Source organism: Phodopus roborovskii, unplaced genomic scaffold (genome assembly GCF_943737965.1).
Source record: "Phodopus roborovskii unplaced genomic scaffold, PHOROB, whole genome shotgun sequence".
Lineage (NCBI taxonomy): Eukaryota > Metazoa > Chordata > Mammalia > Rodentia > Cricetidae > Phodopus > Phodopus roborovskii.
In genome coordinates this window covers 1,639,496-1,654,431 of record NW_026125444.1, presented here as the reverse complement: position 1 = coordinate 1,654,431, position 14,936 = coordinate 1,639,496, and the positions used below count along the sequence as shown (strand labels likewise).

At 36.5% G+C, this 14,936-nt stretch overlaps 1 protein-coding gene across 1 annotated transcript in view; it reads left to right on the top strand.

Annotated features, from left to right (window-relative positions):
• Thsd7a (thrombospondin type 1 domain containing 7A) overlaps nt 1-14,936 on the top strand; it is a 373,759-nt gene that overhangs the window by 338,715 nt on the left and 20,108 nt on the right. The window contains exons 15-19 of the mRNA XM_051175692.1: nt 1,106-1,111; nt 2,565-2,698; nt 7,297-7,450; nt 10,796-10,940; nt 13,159-13,274. Of these exons, the coding sequence (XP_051031649.1) occupies nt 1,106-1,111; nt 2,565-2,698; nt 7,297-7,450; nt 10,796-10,940; nt 13,159-13,274 (555 nt within the window). The remainder of the gene's footprint in view (nt 1-1,105; nt 1,112-2,564; nt 2,699-7,296; nt 7,451-10,795; nt 10,941-13,158; nt 13,275-14,936) is intronic.

Sequence of the window (14,936 nt, the reverse complement as noted above, 5' to 3'; positions counted from 1 at the left end):
GTAAATAATAAATGTTAGTAAGTATTGTAAGTAGATAAAAATGAACACATTGAAGAATTAAATCTATGGAAAGTATTCTCAAACAGTCTGAAGTTTTCCAAAGTGGGTGAGTATCGCCATCTCCTGGCAGTTGAGCTGCCTTGTCATTGAATAATTTGTATTCCTACACTGCAAGTGTTCATTTCCAAAGTAGGCATTCATCTGCACAGCTGTCATTGTGTGACTATGAAACAGAATAGCAGAAGTGACATGTTTATGATCCAGAAGAATGCTTGTCTACGACTTAGGAAATTCTGAATTTCCCAATGACAAAATTAAATATTAATAAATTATAATCCATGGTCCTAACAAAGAGGAAGGGCACATACACACAATACCTCATGTGTGTATGTGTGAGTCAGTATGCAATGTAAATACACCATGTTTTCCTGAGCACTTCTGTTTCCTAAGTTGTCTGTACTGTACAAATCACTACACTAAGATCTTTTCGTTGTTATATTCTAATATAAATAGGGATTTGAATATTAGCAAAATAGTCAAGGAAATAAAATACACAAAATGTGCATAAATGTTTTTAAAATATAAAGCATGCATATTTTTGCTACAATAAATTCCTCAGTAAAAAGACAGCAGTTCGTTGATTTGAAAGTGGTCTGTGAGGTTCTGTTTCCTAGCTGAAGTTAAGTCCTAAGATTCTTATTTCACTAGAAATGGATGGATGGATTAAAGTGGATTAAAGGATAGATGGATCTGTATATGGCTCAATATATAGATAACAGTCCATTGATTAGTTGGCTCATAAGTTATTTGCTGTCATAGTTCAGTTTTCCACGACAGGCACTGTGAGATCCACTCCGTTTTTGAAGCTTTGCCACCCTGCACATACAATCCTTCCCTTCCTTGTCCAATCCTTGTCTGTACATTTTAGATTTAAGCAGGATTAAATTGTTGATTTATCTCTCCTGATAATCTTTTGCAAAAAATAATTTTTGCAAAAAAGTCCTTATAACTGAAATGTAGCTTTTGAGCTCTTATCAAAATAACTGACATTTTAACCTTTCTCTTTTCTTATACTTTTTTGGATTCCTGCCAAACACCACTCCAGGCACAGGTAAGCTCTCTTATTTCCTGATTCTTCGGAGTTTCTAAAAAGACATTACTTTCTTCACTTCCTTGATCTAGTGCCTATTTATTTTATTTAGTTACTAGACTTTATTTATAGAACCTGAGGAGTTGGGGTAAAGTAAATAGGTTTCACCTATCCCACTTCGATGAGGCAATGGCATCCCTTATTTATGCTTGAAGGAGAGAGACAGGGTGGGCTGAAAATGGTTATTTGGAAATGCCTATGAAATAATTTGCATTTACCCCAACAAAAGAGGAATAATGGTCCTTCTATCAAAGGATTAGGAATAGCAGCAGGTCCCCTTCATTTCAATTCTTCCATTCCCTTGGAGTGGTGGGTGATGTTTAGCCATGTGATAATAGTACTGTTTTAAGAAACCTCTTAACTATGCTGGCTGTGGCATTAACTACAGTCCTATTCGAACACTGCAGATGTTTTACTCTTATTTAGGGTAGTTCTGCCTTTTTTTTTTTTTTTTTTTTTTTTTGGTTTTTTAGTCCTCCAAATGTGAAAAATAGCTCCCAAGGACTGTTTAAATCTGTTTCCTGGAACTTATTACATAAACCATTTTGTATGTGAAAGAGTGTGAAGAAGGAAACAAAATTGGATTTTTACATGTTATGAAAATGTTTTTAAATATTTTCATCTAATGATTTGTATATTTGGTTGCAGTAGATTGTGGTCCATTTATTTCTTTTACTTATTTTTCTCATTGGAAAACACCATTATTGCTTCATTGTTCCAGAATTCCTGAAACAAACATAATACACTTGAAAGCTTTGTGAGAAATAGCCACAAATAGCTGGCTGTGTTCTGTGTTGTCTTGAATTCTAACAGTTGTATCTATAGCTATATATCATGTAAAGCTAATTTAGAACAATATTTCCATACCTCAAGTGATTGAGAATTAGTCTTAAAGATTATTTGTTTATCATTTTAGTTTCTTATATGAAAAAATGTAATTCTTACAACTATACACATTTATATGTAAAGCTGGCTAAACTATATTTATTTGGAAAACAGATATTTTTACCATAGTCTTCATTCATTCGTTCATTCATTCATTTGACAAATCTCCACCAAGTATTTAGGATATGAGTGCCCTAAGCTAAGGAATAAAGGCACATAAAACCTTTAACAAACTAAACAGTCCAGAAGATCATAAAATAATGTGCTAAATGCCAGTTTATGAAAATACATTTTGAATCTGGCCCAGTGGATTAGATCTATACCCACTGTGTGAAAACAGAGAATGCAGCTCAACCCACCTTCTCTCTCTTTACTATACTGGATCTTTCTTACTACTTGAGAGTATGAACAATAAGGGGGAGGAATAAAAACAGAACTGATGGAATACTGACTGTGATGATACAGGTGTCTTCCATCCACCCACCCCTCTCTCATTCCACTGCCTGAGATTAGCAGATGTGTGTTTCAGGTGTATGAAGTCGTACCATGCCACAGTGACTGCAACCAGTACATATGGGTCACAGAGCCATGGAGTGTCTGCAAGGTGACCTTTGTGAACATGCGAGATAACTGTGGAGAAGGTGTGCAGACCCGTAAAGTGAGGTAAGACCAAGCAGAATGACAGAGAGGCAGCATGACAATCATCTCCCAATTTCATTGTACTGAAACTTTTGTTAGTTTTGGTTTTAGGGATTGTGGGCACCTCAAGAGGAAGTTTATGTATTCTAGTTTGTGACTTTAAAAGCTCCACTTTATAATACTTCTTAAAAGTTGCATTTTTATTTTTGAGATTATTATTATATCCCCCCTTCCTTTCTCCCTCTAGAAGTGCCCCTAATATCACCCCTTGCTTTTTTGAAAATGCATGGCCTACATTTTCATTAATTGCTGTTACATACATGTATGGTTATACAGATAAAGATTGAAATATAGATTCCTTAATATAAATACATCCTCTAGGCCTGTATGTTACTTGTAAGTGGTATGTATGTTATCAGGGCTGACCATTGGAAATACATGTTGAAAGCAAACATTATAGGTGTGGATGTTAAACCTCAGAGGCTTCTTAAAAGCCAAACATGCTTCTTTTGTGCACATGTTTGTTGGTTTTTTGTTTGTTTGTTTGTTTGTTTGGGGTTTTTTTTTTGTATATGTTCATTTGTGTGTGTTGAGGTCAGAGATTAACACTGGATGTTTATCTCATTCATTGCTGGCCTTATTTTTTGAGTTAGGGTCTCTTGGAGTCCCAGGGATAGATAATACCTATCCTCAGTGCTAGGTTTGGTGCTGTAGAGCCTACTATGTTTGTCACATGAGTGATGGAAATTGAACCCAGGTCCTCAGGCTTATGTGGCAAGCACTCTGACTTTCTAAGCCATTTTCCCTAGCAGAAAGGACAAATATAGTTTGCAAATACACATTTCCAAATACCCCTTCTTGACTTCCTGCTCCTTTCTGTCAACCTGGCTAGCATTTGAAAACCCTCATCTCCTTCAGGAAGCCTTCTCTTGAGCCTGTAGTTAGCTATTGCCTCTCACTTATTCAAATGTAGTTATCTTGTGTGATAGAGTACTGGTCATGTATGGATATTTCAATTTCACATTTAACTAATAAAGTGTTGAATGCCTTCCTTCATTCTCACTACTCATAATTTCAATTTCTCAACTGACACATGTGGCTGTTCTATTGGACAGCACTGATGTGGAACATTCCTGTCATCCAAAGGGTCTAAAGTATAATTGTAATAATAAATGCAGAATTTGGCATCAGTTCATTCTCATCTATAATTTATCTTGAGTTTTAGAATTATGTAATAGTGTCACAATCTATTTTTGTAGAAAGTTTTTGTTCAGTTAATGTTAATATCATAAACTTTACATTTTACATTTTGCATGTTAAATATGTAAATATGTATAAATTTGTTTCTGATTTAAAAAAAAAACACTTTCTATTTGTCTCAAAGACCCACTTACAATTTCTATGGACCATAATAAAGGTAGGCTAAAGATGAAGATAGGAAAGAAGGCAATAAGTAGATAGGAAATGAAAAAGAAAAAAGAGTTCATGTTCTCTACACTTCTACTTCTAATTTAAAACTTTTAACTCCAAACATACAAAATCATATCCTTATGTGAAAACTTTGGGTAGGTTGCTATTTTGTTAGTGGAAAATAATAATGCAAGAATGTGCATTACACTTTTCCTTCAACTCTTGTGTACATGCTTCTTTTTGCTTTGTAGATAGTTATTTTTCAATGTTTCCAAACACATTTGAAACAAAGTAACTTTTCAGATCAACTTATGTATTGAGGTTGATGCAATAGAGAGAAGGGTCACTATTGATCGTGATCTCAGCTCACGTAATAATGTGCCTGTTTCTTCCTAATTGAGTGGTACTCTATCCTCTGATAATTAGGGTCAGTATGGCCTGCCTGTGTACAAATGTGGACTGACATTTCAAAATAGATGAGTCTATAAAAGGACAGGTTTGTATTTGCCTGATTTCAATCTTTCTCAGTGTGAAAAGTGGAAGTGGTTCTTCCTAACAGGAATTCCTTCCTCCCCTGCTTCCTGCCTGCCTGCCATTTTTCTTCCATCCTCCTTCCGCCCTCCTTGCTTCTCCTCTTTTTCCTTTCCTTCCTTCTTTCTTTTCTTCCCTTCCCCTAGTGCTAGGAATCAAGCCATGATCTCAAGGATGCTAGACAAAGAAAGGGCATGCTGTCAATGACATTTTTTTGTTTTCACAATGTTATGCACACAATGACAATAGAAATAAAAAGAAGCAGTTTTAGTTGCTGTTTCTGCAGCTGCAGTGTTTTATTGATACAGACACCCTGTATTCACCTACATGTTATGAGTCTGTTACCTCCAAAGTGGTCTTGCAGTTGATGTTCCTAATATACTTCAGTCTTCCCAAAGAACTAGATTGCTCTCTAGAAAAAATAGAAAGGCCAAGGCAAAGAAGGAAACAAATGTAAAATATATTTATTTGGGCTTAAGCTCGATCCAAACATTTATTCTGAATTTTAAGTAGAAAGAAATGTTCATTCAAATAAAACAAATACACATCTTGGTTGGTAAAATTTATTCCTATCTTATGAAATGGAAATATGTTTTAAAATAATAATTCATTTTAAAATAAATCAAGTCTGCTAAGAGAAGTTACCTCTGAGAGGTTGATTTGCAGTTTATTTTTCATTCTGAGTTTTGTGTGATTTATAGAATACAAAATTTAAAAAGATAAAATCCTTTAAAAATAAACTTGTATGTATGTAGCTACCTATCAGAATATTGGACATTTGTTCTTAACTTGGATCAATAGGCAATTTTACAAGTTAATCCTGTGTGCTAAATCAGTATCTGCTAAGAATGTGATCTTAGCATCAATTCCACACTTTGAGTGTGAAACTGCTTGCCCTATCCATGTCTTTGCCAGGCCACTGTCAAAAGAATATTTTTAGAATGGTACTAAAGATAGGACTTTTCCTACATAACTAAAAACCCTTTTAAATAAATTTCTAATTAATTTTTCAACAATTAAATCACAAAGTACCTGCTGATTTATTTTTGTGTATGATTTTTCAAAAAATCATAAGGATCGGTATTTATGTAGTTTTTTTTTTTTTTTCAGATTTCATGCCCAGTCAAGATACAATTATCAACAGTTTCCCAAGCTTTCAATGTCTCACTTAAAAGAAATATTTTCTTAAATTTGGTATCAATATAAACAGTAATCTTTCAGAGTATTTTTTAAAGACACAGTGTCCTTCCTCCTGGAAATCTCTGAGCAAAGATGGGATGTCAGGCATATAACTGTGGCATATCTCAACCGACTACTAATTCATGGCCCAGGAGGTTTAAGAGCCCATCTTCATTTTCAGCTTCCCAAAGGCAGCTCCCTTCCAAAACCCATTAATTTAGTTGACCTTTTCTACATTATAGATTAAGGATCAAGGTGTTCTCTCCTACTGTTAAAGTTCACAGAGAGATTATTAACTAAGGCAAAGGGAAACCATATTAATTACCTTCTCAAGAGATCAGTAAAGAGTAATTCTTAACTGTTCATAATAGAATAGTATGAACTAAGTTTTAAATTTGTTCTAATAAAATGAAAACTAACAAGAAAAAAATCAAGATAGAAGGTCCAAATAACCACACTTAGAGAAGTTGTGCTGTTTTATTTATACTTTTCTTTTGGTTTCTGGCTTTCTTTAGAAGTTAGCAGATGGGAAACTGAAATTGCCTTTTTAATGGATTTTAAAACTATTTTACTTTATTTTTTTACACAAGCATAACCACACACACACAAACACACGTCACTCACACACACATACACACACACACAAACACATACAGACATACATTCACACATCTCATGTACCATCTCTCTTACACACAAGTCTGTCACACACATGCACAGTCATACACACTCACACATCTCACACAAATACACAACCACACTGGAAAGCACACACAGATGCATACACACACCACACACAGAAGAATACACATACCACACAAGTCTCACATACACACACACAACCAAACATATGCATACTCTCACACACACACATTTCACATGTCTTATACACACACACATCACACTCAGGTCTTACACACACACACACACACACACACACACACATATGTTGGGCCCTTGTAGAGGATAATTTGCAGGAATTAGTTTTCTTTCCTATAATGTGAATTCTAAGAACTGGAATCTAGTCATCAGGTTTGATTCCAAATGGCTTTCCTCACCGAGTCATCTTGCTGGCAGCTAAAATGGCTTTTAAATGATAAACTGATAATTGCCTTATCTTGGAATTCACCTTATGAAGCGTTTTGTGTGAATATTGCACTGTACCTAAACCTCCATCACCTATGAGTCAACTGTATCTTCTCTGAGAATGTCTTCGGATCATTTTTCAAATGTAAAAACCACTTCCCTTGCAAAGAAACATGATAGCATTTGCCAATGCATGGAAGCTATCTTATTAAAATACTATGAGTGAGCATCTGAGCATACTTTTTTTTTAATCTTAAAGGAGTACAAGCTATATTTAGAGAGGCATGGTTTCTTATTCTTCACTTTGGGAGAAGGTTATTCATCAGATGGTGTCTTAATGAGAACTACCCATCCTGTGTATTGGCTGCCATTCTAAATGTCCTGGTTACTTTGCTGATATGCTTGCTTTTGTTTAGATGCATGCAGAATACAGCAGATGGCCCTTCTGAACATGTGGAGGATTACCTATGCGACCCAGAAGATATGCCCCTGGGCTCTAGAGAGTGTAAACTACCGTGCCCTGAGGATTGTGTGATATCTGAGTGGGGACCATGGACCCAATGTGCTTTGGTGAGATTATGATCCATTTGGGTAAAATGGAGTTTGCTTAATTTTTGAAGGTTTAAGAAAAATAATCTCATTGGAAAAAAATCTCTTTGTGATCCAAGCTTGAAAAGTGAGGTGAGCTTTCTTTGCTACTTCCTTGGATGAGTAAGTCATGTAAATTCAGCAGTGTTTTTCCAACATCTTGACTTCTTGCAAACCCTTTGCTCCTTTTCAAATGTGCTCCTAAACCAGCACATGATGCCTTCAGCTGGCCTCACAGATTACACAGAATGTTAAATTCTGCAGTGGTCATAAAGATTTCCTTTATGGAAAGTGAGGAAGGAATGAAACTCTAGTGAAGTTTCTTTAATGGTGTTAGATTGCTATCCCTTGCTTCAAATCTTTTAATGTAAACAGCAGAGAATGCCACACCAGGAATGCTTACACTAGAAAGTGAAAGATCCTGAGGAAGAAATTGAAGAGGAAGAAGGTTACACATGGTGAGACATGAAATATTCTTCTTAGATGATTGTTTGTGGACATTTAAAACAGAATCCAAGTGGTTGTAGTTTCTGTTCAGTGAACCTGCCTTTAGAATCCCTGTTGATGAATATAAAATCAGCCTGAGTTCAGCAGCCTCTATTTTATAAGAGGACAAGTTTGTAACAGAATCTGTGGTGATTTGAATTCATCTGTGGAATCCACTATTTCCATATGAAGGAAAAGATCATGTGCCAAAACAGCACTCTTCCTGAACATCTCTTCTTAGAACTACTTCTTATTAGTGTCTATCTCAAGAGGGGACTTGGAATGTTATTTCCCTTATAAAGTAAGTTCATCTGTGTATTAGTCAGGGTTCCCTAGAAGAACAGAAGTTATACAGTTTATATATTAAGTAGGGAAGGGAGATTTATCAGAGTGTCTTACGGGATGTGGTCCAGCTAATCCAACAATGGCTAACATCAACTGAAGGACTGCTCATTCCAAGAGGCTGAATGTCTCAGCTGGTCTTCAGAATATTCCAGAATCCCAAAGTAGGCTCTAAGGAGTGAACTTGCTAGTGAGAGCAAGGTCGAGCCAGCAGAGACCATCCCTCTTCCAGGTCCTTTATATAGCCTACCAACAAAAGGTGTGGTCCATATTAAGGGCAGATCTCACCTCAAAAAACAAGTATGTATTAAAAGTGTATCTTCCAATTTCCAAGATCTGGATTAAAGGTGTATTTTCTCACTTCAAATTATTTAATTAAGGAAAATTTCTCACTGATGTGCCCAGCCATTTAGATTTTAGTTGTTGTCAAATTGACAACAAAAACAGCCTTCACAGCCCGACAGTCATACATAGTCTGCTTCTTGACTCCTAGAAAACCAAATGAGTTCAAACTTGACAAATCTGTGGATTTCAGTAAGAGTCAAAACCCTACCACCCAGCTAGAGGAAGGGAATCACTTGAAACAATAGGAAAGTAGCATCTCAGAGTTACTGTTGCTATGATGAACGATCATGACAAAAGGAGCTTGGGAAGTATAGGGTTTATTTTACTCACACTTCCATACTTCCAGTTTACCATCAAAAGCAGTGAGAGCAAGAACTCATGAATGACAGGAACCTGGAGGCAGGGGCTCATGCAGAGACCATGATGGAGTACTTCTTTCTGGCTTTCTCCCCCTTTCTTGCTTGCTCATCCTGTTTTCATATAGAACCCAGGAGTACAAGCTAAGTACCACACCGCCAACAATGGCCTGGACCCTTAATTTAATTAATTTATGTAATTATGTAATTATTAATTAAATAATTAATTTTATTTAATTGTTTGATTAATTTAATTAAGAAAACCTCTACTGGCTTGCCTATAGCTCATTATGGAAACATTGTCTTACTTGGTGGTTCCCTCTTCTCAGACAATGCTAGTCTATGTCAAGTTGCCATAAAACTACCCGGCATAGTTAGGTTAGCCCTGCACAGTTGTGAAAAGCAATATAAAAAAAAAAAAAAAAAAGGAAAGATACACCTAATGTTAAATTCCTTGAGTTACAGTGAAGGACAGCTTCAGCCATGCTTATAGTCTGTGCTTTCCAAGGAGATTTGACTTTTTGTCCCTGTTAAAATGCAAGCTGGAAACCAATTGACTGTTCAGAAACAAAACAGGCCCAATATATCATTTCAATAGATATTGAAAGAAAAGTGAAGGCTCCACACTTCATAAGGGTCTGCAAATGAATCTCTGTTCTAATTCTGCAGTTGAACTACATTCTATGGTGTCTAATTCTGTTTACACTGATGAAATACTTATCATCTGAGATTCCTTTAGAAGAACATTCAGCTTATATAAAAAGGAGGCTGTTGAACTTGGGCTACTTTGTAAATTCCTTAGCAGGGATGCCAGTAACAATGAATAGGAACTCTGTCCATCTGGGCTCTGTTTTAAATATCCATAAGTAAACATTTTAGAAAAATATTGAGTTCCACCATGTGTGACAAGAGTTTGTGAAATATATTTTGTTTTCTTGAGCATTTGCCAAAAGAAATTTTGAGGTGAAACTAAAATTTAACTAGTTGAATAAGTGTGCATTTTGGACTTATAAGTTACCTTGTTTTATCACCTATAACATCTATAAACAAATGCAAAGCATTTACCATGTGTGGAAAAACCATGGTTCAAAGAATATACAGTATAGAAAACAGAAATTGTTCAATGTACGCACACTGGATATGGTAGCAGGACCTTTAAACAATTAGCATTCTCTAAATACAGTAAGTATTCCTTCAGTGGTTTGACCAAAGAGAGCAAAGGACAAGGCAATAACTACTTAAGGCCTAAGAAACCCAAAATATTTGTCCTTTCCTTTTCTAAGAAGCCAGATGTTTTCAGAAAGATACACCAATATGAAAATAGCCAGCCACTCTATAGATATTAAATTGTTTATGTGAGGATGAGCATTAGAAAAATAAAGGCAATTAATACCTATATAATTATTTGAAGTCACCACTCAAATAGTTTGCCAATTGATACACATATACACACACATGAGTGTAAACATGTATACACATACATACACTTTTATGCATATACATCAAATCATTACAGCATATGGGAACTAACATTCTTTGTTACTGAATATGGACATATGATGAACGTGTTTATATAGATGTAATAAAATGACTTAAGCATCTTCTGGCCAGGAAGGCACATCAGACTCTTAGTCAATGCCAACATTTTGCATATGGGAACTCTGAAACATAATGAGATTAACTGACTTGTTCAAATTAGCCAATAAATTGGGTGCTCTAATGCCAGCTCCAGTAACACATTAGCTGTTGTATGGCTGAGCTTATCCTTCTTTAAAAAAATGGTACTGTTTTTTGTAAGCCTTGCAACCCAAGTGGTTCCCGGCAAAGGTCAGCTGAACCCATCAGACAGCCTGCTGATGAAGGAAGAGCCTGCCCCAATGCTGTGGAGGAAGAACCCTGTAATCTGAACAAAAACTGCTACCACTATGACTACAATGTCACAGGTAAGCACTCCATCATATCTTCAGAGAGTCACATATAAATAAGCTCCAGACAGTCTCATCTGCTTAGACTAGCTACACTGTGTGCCATTTGGAGACACAGTTTACACTCTGAGCAATAATGACAGGAAGAAGTAGTAATCTGTTTTATATTTTGAATTATGTGATAAATATTCCAGATAAACCGATTTAAAACCTTCTCCCACTTTGGGAAGGTGCAACTCTACTTTCCTTTTTAGCCGATGTTAGTTATAACATCTACATAAATAGTTTTTGGGGTGCAAGGACATTTATGAATAACATTAGCATGATGTAAAATTCTCTCATCTTAAAAATAAATATTCAACTGTCTCTACGGGTTTCTGTAGTCTGGTCTTGACCACTTTGCTTATTACTCCTTCTCGCAACTGGATTCAAGGAGTTTGCTGTGGGTGTCTGCTTCTGTTTCCATCAGCTACTAGATGAAGGCTCTCACTCAGGATGGTTTCTTCAAGTTCCATCCATTTGACTGTGAATTTCAAGATTCCATTTTTTTTCCCGCTGAGTGGATTTCATTGTGTAAATGTACCACATCTTCTTTATCCATTTTTCAGTTGAAGGGCATCTAGGTTACTTCCAGATTCTAGCTATTATAAATAATGTTGGTATGAACATAGCTGAAAAGATGTCTTTGTGGCATGGATGTGGATCATTTGGGTATATGCCTAAGAGTGGAATTATCTGGGTCCTGTGGTAGACTATTTCCCATTTTTCTGAGGAACCACAATACTGATCTCCAAAGTGGCTGTACAAGTTTGTACTCCCACCAGCAGTGGAGGAGTGTTCCCCTCTCTCTATATCCTCTCCAGCATAAACTGTCATTGATGTTTCTGATTTTAGCCATTCTGACAGGAGTAAGATGGTATCTCAGAGTTGCCGTATTTGCATTTGCCTGATGGCTAAGACTACAGAAACCCACAGAGACAGCAGACCTGAACAAGGGGGAGCTCATGGACCCCAGACTGATAGCTGAGAAACCAGGATTGGACCAACCCAGACCCCCTGAACATAGGTCTTAATTAAAAGGCTTGTGCAGTCTATGGGACCTTTGACAGTGGAACCAGGATGTATCCCTGGTGCATTAAAAAACTCTGGGAGAACATTCCTCATGAAGGGAAAATCCCTTAACCTAGAGGCAGGAGGGTGGGCCTAGGCCCTACTCCAAATGACTTAAAAGATTTTGATGATCCCTCCTGGAAGTCCTCATCCTCCCTGTGGAGTGGGTAGGGAATGGGATGGGAGGAGGGTGTTAGGGGACATGGGAGTATTGGAGGGAGAGGGAACTGGGATTGATATGTAAAATAAGAAAAGAAAATAATAATTTTAAAATGCACTATAAAAAATAAATAAATATTCAAAAAAAGTAGATTTGTAATAAATTACATTTGTTTCCTCCATTTTATTTAGTATTATCTAAGCTTCACATCAAAAATATTTCATTGGTTCCTTTGGTTAGGTACAACATCAAAGCAAAGTTGGATTTTTCCCAAGTAATTTCCACATTGAAGCAAGATCAAGAAATTGCAAACAGAGACATCACAGTCACATTGGCTTCTGTTTCTTAGTTTTCTCTCCAATTTTGTTTTGATGACACAAAGGAAATCAAAGTTCTCTAGAATATGTTTCCTAGCCTGGAGAAAGATGAAAGTGATTTTTGGAAAAGATACAAAATAAGAGAATTTAATAAATATGCTGAAGTTATTTTGGAAATAAATGAGTTTGCATTTTAAAAAACACTCAGACTTAAGGAAATAAATTAACTATATGGTATTAATATAACTACATAGAGTACCATCCCTTAAAATTATGCTAAAATTTGCTAAAAGAGGCATAATAGCAAATTTTTAAATTCTACTCCTTGAGAAAAAAAAAAACCATTTGAAATGGTATTGATCTATAGAGCAAAGCCGATTTTACGATATCACTAAATAGCTAGCTGTCGAGATTGTCAAGTAGACACCTGACTTAAAAAATAATCCCCACCGCTATGTGCAACCCCAGCAATTCCATTTGACTGCCTAATGTGTTCAACTCTGGGACCCACATGCTCTGTATGGGGGATGATTGATTGTGGGGCTTAGGAAAAGCAGCTGGGAATCAGGTATGGGATTCGGGTCATCAGAGTTTCCTCTGAAATCTGTTTGTGCATCGCCTTCTGTTCTGACGGGTCTTTTCTGTTCAGACTGGAGCACGTGTCAGCTGAGTGAGAAGGCAGTTTGTGGAAATGGCATTAAAACAAGGATGTTGGACTGTGTTCGAAGTGATGGCAAGTCCGTTGACCTGAAATATTGTGAAGAGGTGGGTGAGTGCTGTGTTAAGTCTCCCTAGGAAATTCTTTCCTGACAATTTAAATTCACATGGAGCCGCGTGACGTAAGCTCCACACAGTGCATGGTCAACAGCTGTTTTCACAGCCTGTCTAGTGCCCTCTTGAATAGAGACAGTATCCACACGACTGATTTCCACAGATAATTTCCTGTATTTTGTTCTGCATGGAGCCCAAAGGTATGCTAATTAGCCCATTCTAGAAGAAATGCTTAGGAAACAATAAGCAATCAAGGTGAATAAAGGCAATAAATCTTAATCAGACCCACTCATCATCTTTTGTAATTTGAGGTGAATTGGATGCAGAGTTTGGACACCTGCCAAGATCCATCATTTATTCTTTCTATTGCTAAACATTGGTCACATGCAGTTTCATAGCAGATTTTGATATTAAGATCTGATAGCCAGCTGTGAGAATCTAAGTACTTAGGTCTCATGTCTGGATAAGAAAACTTAATGTTCTAGGGAAGAAATGAAGTCTTGAATGTAGTTTATAGTTAATCGGTAGATGAAAGTAATGCCATCACCTTATCTATGACCTTCTGAGCAGTAGGGAAACATGGCATTGACCTTTCTTTTCAAGAAGCTGAATCTTTTAGTGAGTTTTATCTGATCTCCAAACCAAAGAGGCAGTGGTGTCCCCGTCGTTTGGCTCTCTGTGCTTCTGAGATCTATAGGGTTATTATCAGACCAAATTAAGAGATTTAATAGATCTGGAACACAATGGCCTTAACTCTTAAGAGAAAGCCATCCATGGAACTACTTGAACCCACTTAGTGCCACTGTCAAGTGCATGGAACTTTAACTTCTTTATATCTCCATCTATAGGGATAGACTTTCAGATTCTCTAAAAACATCCAGTTGTTTAGCTAATAAATGCCTGCCACTAAAAACTTGTGACATGAGTAGACCTATTCATATGTTATGTTCAAGTTTTTAGACTAATGCTATTTAAGCCACCACTAAATAGCACTTTTGTGAGTGAAGATTACAACAATCACAAACTTCCCAGAGAGTGGTCTGTGATCTAGCACAAGCTGGTGGTGAGTGTAGTCTCTTTCATAAATGCCTGGCAAGGTTCCCTCCTTACAAGAACATGAAATGAGACCTCTCTGAAAGGGGAGCCCAATGCATCTAAGACTACTATAAACAACTCCATATCACATGTGTTCTGCAGGCACAACTGCAGGTTCAAATTCAAACATCCTGGCAAATTCTGGCTTCAGGGAAATCTAAGCTACTCTCTGTGGGAATTAAACAGCACACATACCATTTTACACATCCCTGTGAATCCAGCTGGCTCCACAAACCACTGTGCTGTCTTTGTAAACAATGGTCAGACCACCCACCAACCAACCTCTGTGCAAACGCTGCACTCAATTCAGCAGCAGTAGGTAACTCTTGCTGCTTCCTTAATAGCCTCAAAGAAATATGTCATTACTGCCCAACAAAGAGGAAAATTAGGGTTAAATTCACTTGCGTTTATGTAGTATACTTTCCCCTTTGGTGTTGAGGTTTTTTTTTTTTTTTTTAACTCATTTCATACCTAGTATTTGTGTCTTCTTTTCTATTCTTAAAACCTAAATATATTATTAAAATTTCCTTAGAAACATATGTGCACATGAATAGATGGATT